This window comes from Coffea arabica, chromosome 6c (genome assembly GCF_036785885.1).
Source record: "Coffea arabica cultivar ET-39 chromosome 6c, Coffea Arabica ET-39 HiFi, whole genome shotgun sequence".
Classification (NCBI taxonomy): domain Eukaryota; kingdom Viridiplantae; phylum Streptophyta; class Magnoliopsida; order Gentianales; family Rubiaceae; genus Coffea; species Coffea arabica.
The window spans coordinates 1,892,044-1,909,987 of NC_092320.1; the positions used below are offsets into that span (position 1 = coordinate 1,892,044).

General features: G+C 36.1%; 1 protein-coding gene across 10 annotated transcripts; it reads right to left on the reverse strand.

The window, feature by feature from the left end:
- Window positions 1–1,581: 1,581 nt before the first annotated feature.
- On the reverse strand, window positions 1,582–17,217 carry LOC113691623 (uncharacterized). Of its 10 annotated transcripts, none has more exons than XM_072051864.1 (29): window positions 17,077–17,217; window positions 16,674–16,950; window positions 16,013–16,172; window positions 15,320–15,412; window positions 15,117–15,240; window positions 14,845–15,013; window positions 14,499–14,658; window positions 13,896–14,024; window positions 13,173–13,730; window positions 12,395–12,967; window positions 12,204–12,272; window positions 11,279–11,395; window positions 10,964–11,200; window positions 10,140–10,187; window positions 9,921–10,058; window positions 9,582–9,746; window positions 9,400–9,462; window positions 9,196–9,303; window positions 9,027–9,110; window positions 8,595–8,642; window positions 7,646–7,720; window positions 6,600–6,695; window positions 5,649–5,729; window positions 5,496–5,567; window positions 4,774–4,818; window positions 4,621–4,704; window positions 3,558–3,661; window positions 3,246–3,472; window positions 1,582–2,069 (listed from the first exon to the last, which is right to left on the reverse strand). In XM_072051864.1, exons 2-28 carry the CDS (start codon window positions 16,886–16,888, stop codon window positions 3,280–3,282), a joined length of 4,008 nt encoding a protein of 1,335 aa, XP_071907965.1. In that variant the 5' UTR covers window positions 16,889–16,950; window positions 17,077–17,217; the 3' UTR covers window positions 1,582–2,069; window positions 3,246–3,279. The 10 variants fall into 10 exon arrangements, 8 of the variants coding, with proteins under 8 accessions (XP_071907965.1, XP_071907964.1, XP_027065651.2 ...); XM_072051863.1 differs by having other exon boundaries at window positions 16,674–16,980; window positions 17,077–17,213; XR_003448744.2 differs by having other exon boundaries at window positions 3,558–3,949; window positions 16,674–17,209.
- Between the last annotated feature and the right edge of the window lie 727 nt (window positions 17,218–17,944).

Below are 17,944 nucleotides of genomic sequence, written 5' to 3' on the forward strand. Positions count from 1 at the left end.
TTGACTGATATCGACGAGAATATACACTTAGGGTTTGATTGATAATTTGGCAAAACCTCACGAGAGGTAAATATATAATCAATCCAAAGAAAAGATGTGTCAATAAGAATATGACATTTTATGCCTTTGAAAACTTATAATACTAGGTCAAGTTTAATTTTTTTTTTTCTTTTGGCTGGTTTGACCGGCTAAATTGGTCAAGATGATTCTAAAAGCTTGTTTTAGAGGGTTGAGGTGACTTTTTTCACTCAAAAAATGGTTCGATGGCCTACCCTTACCATTTTAAATTGTTTAATGATCCTTTTGGCCATTTACTCTTCATAATATATAAGTAACTTTTTAAATTAGACTCCTCTTTTGTATTAGATTAGAGAGAACTTCTTTCCATCGCACCTTACTAAATTAATTTTCAAAAGTTCTTTTCAAAAATTAATATCATTTGTAATATATTTCACTGCTTGTATTAGTTACACATAAAGTTTCATACAAAAATAGACCAAGTTGGTTCTGCTGTCTAATTAATCATTGCAAAATTTTCACAATTTTGGCCCATTTTTCACCGTTCAAATATTTCATGTAAATTGAATATCAAAATATTCTAAAAAAATCATTTTGTACCATATTGATCTACAGACCAAAGAAAACTAATGATACAATTACATAATTTTCTAATATTATATGGATTTAGATATAAATAAATGAAAAGACCAATAGAGAGAAATCTCTGTTCAAGTGTGACAAGGAAAACATCAAGATCACACATATGGTAATTTTGGAGAGTTATGAATATTTAGTGTTTAAATGTAAATCAATTTCTCAATATAATCATAATTTTATTCCTGATCTCTCCCGATTTCTTAAAATTCCCAATGTTCACTTTTTTTTTTTTTGATCTTAGATCATAGTGTGCCCGGTGCATTCACAATAGATTAATGAGACACAACTTTTATTTACTTGTGTACGAAAAATTTTATGACATTAATCCTTGCTTAAAGCATAATTTAGAGGTTCCAGACCAGCGTACTCGCAACTGCGGACTATTTCGTTGAGATAAGAAGATTTTAGCTAAGGCATGGCTGCTAACATGCTCCAAGCAGCAGCAGAGTTGTCCTGAACGACACCCTCTGAAAACATCTCAATTGCAGAGGCATGTCATCATTTATTTCTTCGTAAGATGTAATCTGTCAGCAAGGTCAAGTGATCTTGCCAACAAAAGGAAAATTTTAGGCGGCTAAAGTTTCACTTCTAACACATTACACAGCCCACAAAAAATACACACGCATAAAAGCATCATACGCGTGCCATATGCTTAAACCCAGTTTGCCCAAGTGATTCCCATTAAACAGGGCCTATCCATCAACAAGCCTACAGAATGCAGCTGGATTTGTAACATCACGTGAAGAAAACAAAGCTGCGAGAGAATTCGCTCTCGAAATGCAACCCTACACTGCCCCGGCAAAACTGCAAGCAGAAGCTGTAGAACTTTGTCCCAAATCCGAGATAACTACTAATCATTATCTGGCAGAAGTTAATTTCCCAAATACATGTGAGCAGCCATCAATTTTCATAAAGAACAGAAAATGATGAAATTCAAGATGCAGCTCTTTTTTTTTTAATTTCCTCAAGCACTGGAACAGCAATCATAAAACATTCAGAGCATCTAGGGGGAACCATCAAGGTCAGCAGCATAGAGATAATTTCAAGAAACAAGGCTGATGTGCTGTAAGATTGACCGCTTGGGCTACATCCCACAGCATCTAAAACTCTGGGAATTCAAGTAGCAGTAGTCCACGTATCTAGCGACATTAGATTTAAGCCATGCAAGTCAACCAAAAGAAATTCTACCAACCATTATAAAGATTTGCATTTCCCTAGCCACATGTTTCTTCTTCACCCCTATTAGAGATGTTCCAGATAAAATTCAAGATCCAATCAACAGATTGAGCCAACAGATAGCTGCAGATCTTGACCTTATCACCAAATGAATGCAGACAACTTTTCAGAGCACAAGAAAGCAGAGATTTGGGATAACTGGCCTGCCTCACACGATTCCTGCATACTGCAATTAACTGTAATGCAGGTAGCAGAACATGCAGCAATTAGAAAACCAAAAATAGCAATAAAGGCTAATAGAACTTCACCAGTAAAAAGAATACAATCTGAGTACCAAAACCATCACTAGATTCACCAGAGAACATTTCAATATGCTAGTCTGATTCAGTATCAATAACCCTGGATTATGAGCAAATTGTCTATAGTACCACCCAAACTATAGTCCATGATCTCCCCTAAAGCTCTCTCGGTGAAACTTTTGATGCAGCAGTTTCCTTCTTAGTGATTTCCCTTAACTAGATAAAAATCTCTCACCATAGCTACTTGCTCATACATAGCACTATCTAAGCACAGTCCCAATACAAACTACTCTTCTCAAGTAACACTTTAAACTGCAAAACATATAAGTGAGCACTAACTCGATCATCAATAAAAGTGGACTACTGAATAACAAAATACAAAACCGACCACGTGATTGTTATCTTCAACACAGAATTTATATCTTTGGTTGGAAAGGAAAAGGACCAGAGTAAAAGTTATAACCCACTAAGAGTTTGTACCGTCACAGTTGACCTTTCATGTCAAAATGGTAAATTTTTTAAGCTTTACTTTACATGTTTCTTGACATTTTTTATGTGGAAATCTCAACATTATTCAAGTGTCACACTTGCATTAAGATTACTTTCCCTCATTATTATTTGATATTCTTTTCATTCATTTCTTGGCCCCTCGTGGTGGGGGACAGAACATGAGAATTGACAGAACTTGAGAATTAGTTATCTCCCTAAATTGTGCTCCTCAGATCCATAATTAAATTTGTAGCATAAACAGATTGTTGGAGAACAAGAATCACAGGGTTTTGGACTTTGCAGTTATTTTAGACTTCATCTCTAAGAGGATAACAGTAGCTTTTTCAGTATTTTTAGGATGACATAGATATTCAGATTTATGTTTATGGATTACTCCTTATTAGATACGTGCACCTTGTACAAAGTCGCTAGGTGGCATTCAGAATGAAAAAATAAATCAAGGAAGAAACTCTAATTGCAAAGTAAACTTGTAAACATCTTTATTATATACACGTTTACAAGCAAACTGTCTGGATTCGCGGCAAATGAAAAATGGTGCAGGGAAGTAGATGAACCAGTGACCACTGAAAAATGAAAAATGGTTTTAAACCTGAATACACGCACCATGCAAGAGGCACATCTTGCCATCTTCCTCAGATCAAGTTGCATCAGATGATTCCTTTGACTTGTCAGTCACCACCTCCTTATCAGACTTGCTAGTCTCTTCACTTTGAGCATGACTTGAGTGTGTATGTTCCGACTTGCCCAACTCTCCTGTCTCAGAATGGGTTGGTTTTGTCAAATCTGAATTATGAAAGTCGGAAGCTAATCCTAGCACCACTAGTACAGACCTGCTCATAACACAGCAATTCAATTCCCTAGTCAGAATAAGTACAAATGTAATTTATAAGTACGACAGAGGTAACTTGTGTGAACCTTGGGAGTGATGATTTAATATGTGGTTGGCTAGCATGTGCAATCAAGGGATCCCTTAGAGCTGGCGTTCTATGTAATACATTTTCCAGGTGTGCTGGTGGAAGCTGAAAAAGCGAAAGCATCTAACATCACATCCAGAGCCCACAGTATGACAAGAATTGATAAAATCACTGCAGTCAACTACAAATATTGGACCAAACTAATCAATATTCAAGTATTACTAAATAACCATAAAGGTCAGTCTCAGCATAATCGTCAAGACTTCAAGAGTCTACAACATTTTAAAGATATGAAGAAAATACAGATAATTGAAGCCAAGGAAGAACCATATCTCAGTGGAGAGCTCTATTACATATACTGTCTTCTCAAAATTTTTTCCTTTTAGCGAATATCTGCTTCAAAAGCAGGGGGAGGAAAAAATCAAGCATATGGCAACTCGAATTTGTAAACAATCATTTTTCAGCTGTTGATAACTATTCTTCTTCCAATTTTGTATTCTACAACAGATGGCTTGTTAGCAAAAAAAAGTTCAAATTGATAGCCTGACAAGCAACCTGCTCAGCTGAAGAATGCAGAGTCAAATACATGATGTAGCACAAGATTTAGAACCCACCACGCCCCCCCCCCCCCCCCCCCAAAAAAAAGAATAATACAACTGAACAGAATCAATTCTGAATTGGCAAAACTCTTCTTATTACAGTCACTTCCAGATCATTCATCATTGAATGTCAGCCACATCCATATCTTTTATATATCTAGACCAGCTCAGGAAGTTTATAAGATAAAGTTTGTGCAAGTACATCAGAGGATGATGAGGAATGGCACACCATTAGCAGGTAATTCACAAACAAAATACCTGTATCTGCTAATTATAAAACACATAGATTTATCAATTGGTTTAGCACTGCAAGATCAAATTAATTATCATAACCCCCAAACACACACTAATTAGTCACACAGACAAAAAAAAAAAAGCAAAGTAGAAATTTACTAGTTGAAAGAAAATATAGTTTAGTGAGCTACATGAAGCATGAACTTAATGTTTTGCTACACATAACAGTACCTGAAGCAAGACACCAAAAGATTCTGGTTTTGTCAAAAAAGCACACTTAATGAATCCGACCCATAGCTTTGGATACTTCCATATCTGCCAGACAACAGGAAAATAAGTTCCCAGAAAGAATGACATGAAACAACTCCATGATCAATTTTTTACCTGCTTCTGTACAAGGCGAGAAAGGATTTCCATTATATAGTCCACCTGAAACACAATTAGGGTAAGGAAGCCACCAATGAGATTATGAGATACTTGACGAAAGATGGAACTTATCATACATTAACCATGACTTTGGATCATATCCTATAATAGATTCTAGCTAGAGTCACAAAATCACAGCAATAATCCTTTAGGTAAAATATCATAGTTGGAACCATAGAAGATCTCAGTTTTTAGCTATTATAGTCGGACACATAGAAGATCCCTCGGTAGAACTGGTCAGAACAGCACTGGACATGATCTACATTTACAAAGATAATCAGCACAGCGTATCCACCACTTTTCCCAACATCAATCTCATTGAGTTGTCTGACAATTACAAACCACTCTTAAAAATCAATGCATGGTTTATTCCAAATAAACATACAATGCCTCAAGTTCAAAGGATATAAACACAATGTATTTGCTCATTCTTGTGGGCAAAATGCTTAAAACTATCATGCTTTTTGAATATTTGTGGGCTATCAAACTTGAATATTAATAAAAACCAATCTTTGTAGTTGAATATAGTGTACAAGACCCCACATGAAATCAACTCCTAAGTCTTGGCTACTCAAAAGGGACTATCATACACAAGTTAATTCAGCTGCAGATCAGCAGGCAGAGTATATGATACAGAAAATACTTTTCTGCAACAGTTTAATCACTAAAAATCATCTTACCAGTGATGGAAAAGCACCAATTGCCTGCAGCACCGTGCGCATAAATAATAGGGGAAGGGGAGTCTGCTCAACCTGCAGCAGTATCAAGTGAGGAATGAAGCCACGTAGTTTGGAGGGTAAGAAAAAAGGAGTGGAGTTAGGAGTTCTGCATACCAATTGATTCAAGACCTTTGCAAGAACTTGCTGAGTGAAGATCTGTCGCTGCTCAAAACAAGTATTACACGCTTCCGTAACCTGTTCTTAGAAAGATGTTCTTCAGTAAGCAACTTTATTCAGATAGGCTAGGGCAGTATTGGAAAATGTCCTTTTTTTGAGTTTTGAAGGTATGAGGAACAGATGTAAAGCTTGTAAAATAATAGACAAAGATAGGAATCTCCCTTACATAGATAAACAGCATACCCTGACTAGCAAAATAATACAGGATTGAGGAAGAGGATAGAAAAATAGAATAGTTCTTTTTTTCTTTTTGGTTGGAAGAAAAATACTGATATTTACTGTCAAAGAAAGTGCAATTTGCAGGTAAGAAGTTTCCACTTTTAAGGCAGTGTTTGTATTTTGTGGGAAAGGTTACCCTATATGGAATAGCATATATGGTAATAGTACAACAAATAACAAAAAGAGCTTATATAGGAATTAAAAGAAAAAGTTACCATAACTCAGAACAGAAAGGCATTTTAGGATTATTCACCAGATAAGTGCAACAGTATATCAACCGAATGTGTGCATTGGATGTGCAAAAGATGAATTTACCACTAAATACTATGCTATAACATCCAAGAGACACCATGGATATTTGATGTTACTTTAGGCTTGTTTTAAACGGTCCAGGGAATTAGTTGTGTGATGTTCTTGCAGACTGAAACTCAGCCTAATATCATGTGACTAATGTGCTGCTATTTTCAGATAGGGTGGGTCTCAAAGATTTTCTATGATGCCCTTAACCAGAACAAAAATGACAAAAAGACCACAACAGCATGACTAAGCATCTAAACACATGGTAGAACAAAATATGATTCACATATGGGGTCCTAAAGCCAAGGTGATGAACTGATGCTGCCAGGAACTGTATTGTAAATCATGCAAGAAAAGTATAAGCTTCCGCACCTTCTTCAAAGGGATCCCATCTCTTTCTGGATCAATTCCATGGATTGCAATCAAAGCTTCAGCTGGAGTTATTGCCGGACAGAAACTAGAAGACCCCTGTTCAAATTGTTGCTGTCAAAATCATTACATAATGGTGGCATAGTAAAATTAACAGCCATATGGAAGAAACAACCAATTCAAAAATCACCCAAAAAGGTACTAAGACAAGGGTCAGATAGTAAATTCTAGGTTAAATCCAAGATACAGCCAAGAGAAATGATCCAAAATGTAACACATCCAGGGTATAAATATGAAAAAGTCTCCAACATATTTATTAAAGGAAAGTTCACACTTGCACGACCAGATTCTGAGGATAAAGATAAGAAAACTGTAAATATCATGTGTTAAAAAAAGGAGTCTTTCGTACACTAACAACGTACACACTAGCAAACCTGGATGCATAACACATGCAAACCTGGATGTATACACTATCAGAGTAGGAAAGTAGTTATCGCAAAAAAATCCCTAAACTAATTAGATTATCTAGAAAAAGTTCAATGCATTTAGATGATTACTAAACCAGCTCATAATGTTATGACTTCTTGAATGAACAAAGACAGAATATCTAAGAAATTAAAACTAAAAAAAAAAATGCCAACCACTACTAATCATGATTGCTAACGGAAAATTAAGGCTTTGTTTGGATTGCATTTTTTTGGATTTTTTGTAGAAAAATGACACTAGCAATTTGATATATGTGAGGTAAAAAGGTGATTGGGAAATATGTTCACGGAAAACGTAGCAATTTTTCTTTGGAAAATTGCTGTCCAAACAAGGCCTAAGTGTCATGAAAAGCTTCAATTTAATAATCGCTCAAGGGCGAGTTTGACTTGAAGAAACATTACGTACCTGTGCACAAGCACTTTTTTCTCTCCTTTTCTTTCAGAAAGCTACCCATTAAATGGGTGGTTTAGAATGAACTCATACCACTTATCAAAAAGATAGAGATGTACAAGAACAACATAGAACCAAAACAGCAGAAACATAACAAAAAAAATCACCAATACCTGAAGCACACGTGCAAGGGCAAGCTGAAACTTCTCCAATGGGGAATTCACGAGATGTGGAAACATTGCCAAAACCTTCAAAATAGAAGATAACCAGTTATAGGGAAGCACAAAAGGCAAAATTCAAGTCACTAGGGAGAAAATATATATGGTATTATCACAATTTCTATGTCTCTATCTATAACAGCTTGATGGACACTTTGCATTGCATAAGCTAGTAGACCATAAAACAAAGCCTTCCATGAAAGTCATACATGTTCATACACTACCCTGATTCTAATCTTCTCAATTCCAGTGTAACTAAGTCAATTGACCAAACCAAAAAAAAAATTGGAGAGACACAGACGCCCACACAGAGAATGAATCTGATTACTACCAAATTTAGTCGTGATATTTTTGACAGGTCAATATTAATAATTTAAAACATCTTTAATAATTTCCCAAGCATATCTTAGAATATAGTTGTATAGCTTATGAGCAAATCTTGCATCTTATTAGATGATGGTTTCACATCAAAATTTAATTTTCTTGGTTTCAATGCATATCTTACATAAATATCACATGTATGATACACTACAAATCATCTGATTAATACATGACTAAGCTCCAAATAACACACAGCTATTAATCTCATACAAAAAAGCCAGACCAAAGTTCAAATTCTATCACTAGTGGTTACAGAGATTTGTCCTGGTGATTAATACATATGCCATGTGGTAGTTAGCTGACATTTAAAGGTAAAGGATCTCATTTGGGTACATAGACCCAGATAAAAATAACTGATCCCGTGTCTAACTGCAAGATCTGTAAAAAGAAAGTATGTTAAAATACTCGAATTACTTAAAGTTATTCAAGTAGGCAATTCCAAAGGGCCATAAATAAAAGTAAACTCTGCATAAATATGAAATGGAAGAAAAAGAAATCAGAATGTAAAGAAGAAAATTAAGACCTCATCTTTTGGCAAAAATGGCAGTATGAGAATTAGAATCTCTACATCCTGTATAAAGATAGGAAAAATCAGCAAAGTGACAGAGTGAAGGCAAAAATCACTTATCTAAAAAGGGCATCTCAACAGAGAAGGATAAAGCACTAAATGTACTTATAAAGTTTATAGTATGCAATCACCAGTGAATTAACACATTTAAAATGTGGGAAATGCTACCATGCCATTAGTGTGCACATGTCCCTCTTTAACAAAGCAGAATTGCAAATGTAAAGTACAAGGATTGAGCTATTTCTCTGTATATACTCAAAGAATTCCAACTTTTGACCAACCCTATCACCCAACTCCCCCACCTTAGAAGAAAAAGAAGAAATAAATAAAACAGCAACAAGAAGAATTCAGATTAGAAGTAACTAGGAAAAGAGCTAAATTCTACACCTTTACTTTAGTATCATACAACTTCTTAATGGTAGATAACAATTCCGAGGAAGGCGTTGTCCCATCTATCAATGTGTGTAAAACCTGGAAGATCATCAAGACTGAGCCGTACTTTATAAAAATTATTACTCAGTACTCTATAATTAAGAATATTCACAAATCTAAAAACCTGCATCACAAGCTCCATGCTTCCAGTTGGTGGATCAGGTAAGATTTGAAGAAGCTCAGGCGACGGGCCAATTGCTCGAACAAGCTTTGGGATGTGGTGTAATACTGCCTGTAACACACAATTGGGTCAGAACATCTAAATAAATTTGTTAAAAAGTACACAAAATGCCTAATTATAATATATTAGTTTGAGATTGTACAAAACCTGCTTTACAGCCTTGGATGTACTCTCATAAATAACAAATATTTGGCGAAAGAGGGAGTGATTCTGTGCATCAAAATTGAATACGTACAATGAGTGTAAGAAGAGACGTATAACAATCTATAATATACTCACATAGAGTTCATTTCTGTGGCGCAATTTTTGAAACGAAACTAAGTTTACACCTTTGTACAAATTGCAAAATACAGAGCCATGCGTCGCTGCCCCTCAGCTAGTAAGGAGGACGATATACTTTCAGATATTGAAAATGAATCGGTGACTGCTGATAACCCTTTGGAAGAGGTACCAACAACAGGAAGTTCATTTGATGGTTTTCCCATATCAGAATCCTGAATAAAAATGGCTTCTACACATCATCAAATTACTCCAACACAAGCAAGCTATTTAATCATTAATTCAAAATTTGCAGAATTAGATAATTGTTCAACAAAAATGCAATGCAAGTCAAACAAAATAGCTGCATTTAAATCGTGAAATCACTTTTCCATTTTCAAAAGCAAGACCTTAAATTCAGCATTAGCTCCATCAGCATCACATGACTCCAGTGCAGTATTGGCATTTGCAGCTGATACCAACACCTCCCAGGCAAAAGCTTCTATTTGCCGTGACATTGAAGGCTGAGGATAAAGCTTGTTCACCACCTGTAAACATAGAAGCAATATAAACGAACATAATATGCAACAAATATAAATTCAATTCAAAGTGACTTGAGCAAAGCATACCAGACGTAAGGCCTTATCTCGCACTTCTTCAACCGGATGAATTGCACTCTATCAGAAATCAAAATAAAATCCAAGTCAGAACTGAAGAACTTAAGGATAGTTAGTAGCCTCCTAAATAAAATAACCTGAATACCGTTCAGATTTCATGAGAAGCTCTTCAGCTTGAAATAAAGGACTATTTCTAAAGGATGTGCACAATAGCTTCATAAACCCAATACCCTAAACTCAGCAATTTCACTATCAAGCAAATTCAAGTGAATGAGAAGACAAGCACAAGTAGAACATACAACCGCCCCCTCAATCAATAAATTTAAAGAGAACTTTTAAAAAGAGTTATCACTCTCCAATCCTACACCACATACACATATTTAGTAAGAAATTTTAACTTCTAATTAACCAACACCTTCGCTTCTTTATAACACCACCTCTGCTTTTCAACAAAAGAAAGGGGAGAAAAGGTACAAAATAAGTACATAACAAAGCATGAGAGAGATAACTGTGTGGTTAGCTTTATTAAGCCATGGATCCTTAGCCAATAGATGTCCTCTAATTATACTTGAGCACAGCTTTGTCCAATATTCTTCTTTGAGATAATGAGCTGTTCTATCAATTATAGCATAATTACAAACATATTTCAACATTTTCCATTATAAAAAAGCAAAGAAGGTTAAAATAAGTCATTTACAAGCCAAAAGCCCATGACAAAAGAGCTGCATATATACAAGTCATAAATCTTTTCATAGAACTTTGAACAAGATAAATTAGGAAACCATTGAAGCATATATTAAAGCAAAACTAATAATGTTACAATAGAAGAGAAAAACCTTCAAAGCAATTGTTAGGCAGGCATCTCGAATAGGAGGCCTCAACAAAATCAGACTCCATACAATACTAAGACCTTGCCGAACTCGTTCCGGATTGTTGTTATCTTTGTTACTGCCACCAGGGGAACACATGCCCTCAAGCAATTTCAAAATGGAATCGGGCAGGTAAGGAACTTCAACAAGCAATCTATTTAGACATTTGTCAGGCCATGGAAAAGAATCCCTTAATGTTTCTGCCTGCATTTTAGAAGATAAACAAGATGGTATAAATAGCTACCATTCACTTAGGCCAAAGAGGTAGAAAAGATCACATACCACGGTAAGAAGAAACATCTCATATACAGATTTAGCAGTGGTTGAGGAAACAAAGTCGTGGTCCTCTTCTGCTTCACCATATAACCTGTAGAGGACACGCAAAGTCAACTCGTGCCCCTGACAACTTCCACTGGTTAGCCATGTTACTAGAAACTTTAATATTGCAAATACAAAAGGCAGACACCAAAAGGTATGGAAATAATTTTTACAGCTAAAATATCTGGAAAGGAGGAAATGGAAAAATTTATGACTATTCTATGCTAGAGATCACATGTAAATATGCATATAAACATACTAAAAAATTTCGATAAGTTTTCAGAATATTAGAACATGCTAAAAGTTGAGATAAAGTACAAGCCACAAAGCAAAATTTGAGTAGCCAACCAAACAAAGAAGGCTTATGAAGATTGACAGAAGTGACAACCAATAGATGCACTGAACTGCATATACCACCTATGCTACACAGCCTTTAACTAAAGTTAATGACCAATTACTGATATTCCATATAAGGCCTTGGTTAAAGTACCTGCTTTCCAATCAAACAAAGAAAAGGTAAGAGAAAAAGAAAAGTTCTTCAAAGATCATTGAATACATTCTTTACAACTTCCAATGTTTGGTGAGAAGTCTCTTAAGAATAACCTATAAAAATTTGCAATGCATTTAAATCATGTTGCATCATTAATGCCCATAGAATAGGAAGTGGAAAGGTGATTGATGTAAAGATTGGAGAAACTTGCAAGCAAGAATCACTAGTTATAAAGTGCCAATGGAATAACAGCTTAAAAACAAAAATCATATGCTGTATGGCTTCAAGCCATCTGCTTTTCGAAGTGAGGACAGCATAATGAAAAGAGTGCAACATTTCAAGAACCAATCTGTCTCCAGACACATACAAACCGAATATATCAACAAAAGGTATGATTACCTCATGATTTACATAGTCAGACAGTATATGTGTTTGTAGTAACTTCCATGGCTCTAAATCCAATGGAAACTGCATCAAGAAGCACATGAAACAATCTTGAGCACCTTTTGTTTTCAAGAACAACATCTAGCACTTCTTATTACAACCATTATAAGAACATATATCAGACAAAGAAATCTTAGGCACAGTACCTTAACTCCTAAATAAGCAAGTACAGAAAGGCAGACTTGAGAACCTCCAGCGGTAGCTATTTGCTTGTAAGTATCAGTTATGCGCAAGAGAATTGGCTTCTGTAAGTTATCTAGCTGGTCATCACTAAGACTTATAACTGGGGCAGAAATCTTGGGCAAAAGCAACTGTGTCGATAACCCAGAAGAAGTTGCACTTAAGGAGTTGACACAGCTTAGGTCTGTGACTGTAGCTCTAGGGCTAAGTTCCTCAGACCTATCAGTTGACACTGAAGGAAGTAATTCTAGTGATGACCTAGCTAGACTACTAACTTGTTCTTGACTTGCATCCTTCAATTCAGTTGAACCCAAAGAAGTAATAACTAATTCATCGTTGGGAACAGGTAAATCTAGACCAGGTATGTCACTCTCTTCATTCCCAACATCAATAACATCAGAAGGCGTCCCTGAACCACCATTCTCTGTGTCACATGGGACATGTCCACCTGAAGAAGCTGGAGTAGTTGTAGGCACCGAAGCCTCTTCCATCACATAGCTCATACCAGGGACATCAGTATTACCCGAGGTCCCTCTTAGCTGCAGTTAAGGGGATATTGATCTTAAATAATGATGCCCAATCAGAATCAACACAAAAAGCAGTTTGTGGAGAAATTATAAAGAACTGATGGTTAAAAAACAGATTCTAGACAGAGTCAAATGGCCATCATAAGAGAAGTAGGGTTGCAGATTGAATGATACCAAAAAAAGAAAAGAGAAAAACAGGCTGAGGATTCAGAAGCACCTCAAGCTCATTTGCTGCAGAAGGTAGAGAATCCATCCCACCATCTTTCTGTGAGACAGCACTAGATTGTGAAAGAAGGTTGGTGAGAAGCAATGTTAAATTATCAAACTCAGAATTGCTTCCTGACATGCCAGGACAAGACCCTCTGCCAAACAACTGCTCATTATCTCCTTCAATTTGAGGGCGATTTGAAGGAAAATTTCGCATGTTAGCAATTACAACTTCAGCAAGCAAGTCAGCTGATATACTAGAGATGAGAATCTCTAATGATGCAATAGCTTTTTCTCCTTGAGCAACCAATGCACCAAACATACCAACAAGTTGTTGGACAGGGCCACTGTCTTCTTCCATTTTACAAGCCCCAGATCCACCAGAAGGAACTCTGCCCTGGTCAGAACTTAAATCATTTGTTGATCCATCAGAGGTGACAGGCACAGATTTCATGCGTTTTACAGACATTTTATCCTCAAGTAGATCAGTACTTTCTTCCATTCCTGTTCTTTTCCTGCTGGCGTCATTGCGTATATCATCAAGGGCCTTGCTTGTAGGTTTTCGATCCTATAAAAATTTGATCCTAGAAATAAGTGTTGAAAAAAGGAAAGAAAGAATACAGTCCATAAAGATTGATTTTAAGTCTACTTTTATGTACTAATATACATATGCAGAAACATAAAGATGTTATTAACTATAGTCAAACACGGCTACAGCCAACAAAACACATACCTGGGTTATTAAAGAATCATTTTTCCTCTCTAAACTTCCACTATTTTGTGAAGCTAGTTCTATAGCAGCATGTTCTGCCACTCCTACAGCTTTTAATTCTCTCAGAGCATCAATTAAGCGATCACGCCACTGAAAAGCCAAAGAGTCAATTAAAGTTAGTGATGCTCAAAATCAAAGCCACAAGTCTGTAAACAAATTCACCTGAAAAACTACTTGAGAAGACATCCTAATCCAAATGAACAGGAAGAGAAAAGTCAAGAGAATTTCAGTCTTGAGCACTGAACCATTTCAGTATTGTTGGCTGAGGAGAGAGAATGATACATATATATATATAGGGAGAGAGAGTACATGCAGCAGGTTTCACGCTATACATTTCACTGTACTGCCTATTACCCAATATTGTACAGCTAAGTAATCAGTGAATCGGTATGAACATGAAATCAGTAAAATTAACAAAACAGGACAACACTGAGACACAATAAAAGTAGAAGAATAAGACTCATGAATGTATTTACATCTGAAAAAGTCATAACTAAAAAAAAATGATCCCAATCAAGAGACTCAAGAATGCTCATTTCAAAAATAAAAATTGAAATTAAATACCGGGACAGCACCCGGATGAGTACAATTCAAGCAAGAGAGGAAGGCACTCTTCAAAGCATGATGCACCCCTTTGCCACTGGAGCTTGAAGGGTCCAAACCAAGTAAAACTGGCAGAATACGTCCATAAAATGCAGGCCTTTTACTTGCAATTGCAGAGAGACTGTTGGAAAATGACAAAACGAAACCGCAGTTAAAGAGAAGAAATGAAAAGTGAGAGACAGCCAGACAAACAAAGATGCATGCATGCACGCACACACATTGAGAGACGAATATGAAGTGAAAGAGGAAAAAAAGTTACAGAAATTTAAAATTACAAAACTGAAGCAAAGTAAGATATAAGGAATACCTGTTGATAAGCATAATGATAATCAAGTTGTTCAGTGACTTTACTGTTGGAAATCTCAACTGATCGAGCAGCAGACCCAAACTCTGACTTGCTTCAACTGACAAATCTCCAATATTTAGTATAGGATGACCCCCTCGAAGCCATGATATGTTAAATTCTTTAACACTGGCTGCAGAAGGTGAGAAGGTTTCAGAAGAAATACATATTTAGTAACTTAAGAAATGCCTTTAGGGATAGGCTAAGGAGCAAATGCATACCGAAAAGATGCATACCTAAAGTACCTTCTGAATCTAGATCAGCAGGTGGATCTGAGGAGCCATTAGGATCAGGTGTATAGAGTAGAACAACTGTTTCCATAAACTTCAGTGCAAGCAACCTTCTCCCATCACTTCCTGGCTAAAGATTTTATAGGAACAAGTTAAACAGTGCACAGAGGCTAGATAGGTGCATCCCATGTTTCTAGAGTCTCATTTACCTTAAATGCCAACGAGCATATCTCATCGCGAAACTTTAGCATCCATGACCAAGATGATTCCAGAGAAGTATCCAACTCGTTTGAATACATTCCCTGCAAAGTACACAAAAGAATATGCAATACGTACAATTTTACTCAAGAACAGAAGATTCAGCAAGAGGAAGACTTCTTTCAGCAAATAAGTGATTAAAACGAGCTCAGCAGACAAAAAAATACGGGTACCACAAAATAAAATATAGAGAAAAATAAAATCAATGACAATGCTTACACAAACTTACCTTCTTTTTTTTTTTTTTTTTGTTTCATTTTAATAACTTCTTATATGCATGCCTATATCCTGAGGAAACAAAATTAAGATCTGCAAAATATAGGCAATAAACATATCCCATCCAAGCAGTAGACTATTGGTTTCAAAAGCGAGTATAAAGCATCAAAGCCATGCATCATAGTGTTTGGAGTCTATCACTGAACCGAACAGCACATACAAAATGGTAATGAACAACAAGTCATATGAAATAAAAGCCAGAGGACATGGGAGGAGAGGAAAATCTCCACAAGGTAGAAGATAGACAATGCGAGCAACTGTAGGACCAACTATCATAGCACTGCGAAAAAATTAACTAAATCAAGGTCTTCCACAAGCAAGGGACAAATATCTAAACCCAATGGCGTGCCCATACAATTCCAATTTACCTGGAGCGCAACTTTGAATAGAACATAGCGAAAAATCTCCATACCACACCTAATAGCCTGTCGAGCAACCGCTGGGGTATCATCCTTCAACACAGGTATTAATACAGGTACTATTTCAGGTATGGATTCTGCAAACTTCAATCCAATGTCGCCAATCATCCTACAGCGGAAAGAATCCAACACAAACACATTACTCGTCTAGTACTTTAACCTCCTTTGACAGGAAACCTTTTACAGGCCAATCAAGTCTCCAGCACTGGCTCAAAATATGAATCCAGCTTATCACATCATGCGAGTCCTAACCTACCAATATCACCCCTAATTCGTCTATGTCAATGTCATCATAATTCTGCCAATGAACCACGCATGCAAAATCCTATAGAGGACCAACTCGTAACAAAAAAATGAATGAAAACTGGTTGCAGATGCTAAAGTGGCAGCATGGACTGAGTAAAGGAAAAGAATTACATTCTAAGGTCAATTTGTCTTAGTCTAAGACCTTCACTTGAAGAAAAAAAAAAAAAAAAGGTTGAGCAACATTTCAGGTATAAATAACTTCCAGAAGTTTCTTTAGGCAAATGTTCTGCATTTCCTCCAATTTCATTAAATCGAACACGAGCATAACACCTTTCAAGCATCCGCACATACAAAGATTTCTTACTCGGCAGTGAATTTACGAACGGGACTGAAGCGGTCGGAGAGGAGGTCCAGAAGAGGGGAGAGAAACTTGGAGAGCAAGACAGAATCGGCATTCGAGAGTTCGTCGCTCAGCGAGCGCAAGTGTTCCAGCTTCGAAGGAATATTAGCGTCAAACTTCACCGAGTTTATGAGACTCGAGATTTTGTCTCTGGAAACTGTCGCCATTATTCCTACCATTGCTTACGAAGAAAAAAACCCTAATCCATAGAACGTCATCTACAACGATGGTCTCACTGATTCTGCCCAGAGAAACGTGAATTAGAAGACGCCTAGAATCACGGGAGAACGGAGGGAGATTAGTGGACCAAGGTCCTCACTTCTCACTTGTCTGAAACGAAACTCTACTCTTGGTCGTCTTAACAAACCTTGCCTGGGGGTATTCCGTAGGATTTGGTTGATTCGTTTGCGCCCTCAAATCAATGGCTACTCGAGAGCCGAGACTAGCAGTATGCCTACCAAACTGGCTTTGAAACGCCTGCCCCGTCGCGTCACTAGCGTATGATGTTTTTCCCATCCAAGCCCTAGTTAGTCAATATTTATTCGTATAATACATGTTTGTATCTATTATTCACAAAAATATTTTCATATTTTGTACACCGTAAAAATGCTCCGAAAAATATTCGCATATACCACGAATTATTTAAAACACATATAGTAAACTTTTAAGTTTGAGCGCATTAATTTATACACCAGGAATGATACTTCAATTTTTTTAAAATATTTTAAAATTTTAGTAAGGATAATGGCATGCCTTTTAAGTTTTATATATATAAAAAAAAAAGAGCTACGTATATCATAATTCTTGTAGATATTATTACACTCCTACGTATAATTTCATGAGAAGTACGCATGAATGGCCCCTTAAAGAAAAGGCCTTTTTATTTTGATCTTTCTTGCGTACCAAATGAGAGGTAAGAGTAATAAAATGATCTTATTTTAATAAACTTAACAACTCATACAATAATAAAAAGGTTTAAAATTAGTATAAATATAGTATAATCTTTGGAAAATCATTGCAAAATTTATCGCTGCTTTAGTTCCGTAATTTTCAAATATATTCGTATTATTCACTTAAGAATTTTTGTATATACAATTTTGTTGAAGATGTATTTTTACCCCGAATTTTTAATCATACTTCTAAAAAGTATTTTGCATATGCATAACACTCGTTTTTTACCATTTTTGTATTTTACTGACTATAATCCAAACTAATAAAAAAGATAAATGCTCGAG

What these genes read in the sequence shown, in the direction of transcription:
- LOC113691623 (XM_072051864.1), bottom strand. Translation starts at nt 16,888, where the DNA reads ATGGTAGGAATAATGGCGACAGTTTCCAGAGACAAAATCTCGAGTCTC. An exon ending in CTGACTATGTAAATCATGAG is followed by an intron (nt 11,396 to 12,203) that starts GTAATCATACCT and finishes GGAAGTTGTCAG; the next exon opens with GGGCACGAGTTGACTTTGCG. An exon ending in CCCTTGCACGTGTGCTTCAG is followed by an intron (nt 6,696 to 7,645) that starts GTATTGGTGATT and finishes CAATTTGAACAG; the next exon opens with GGGTCTTCTAGTTTCTGTCC.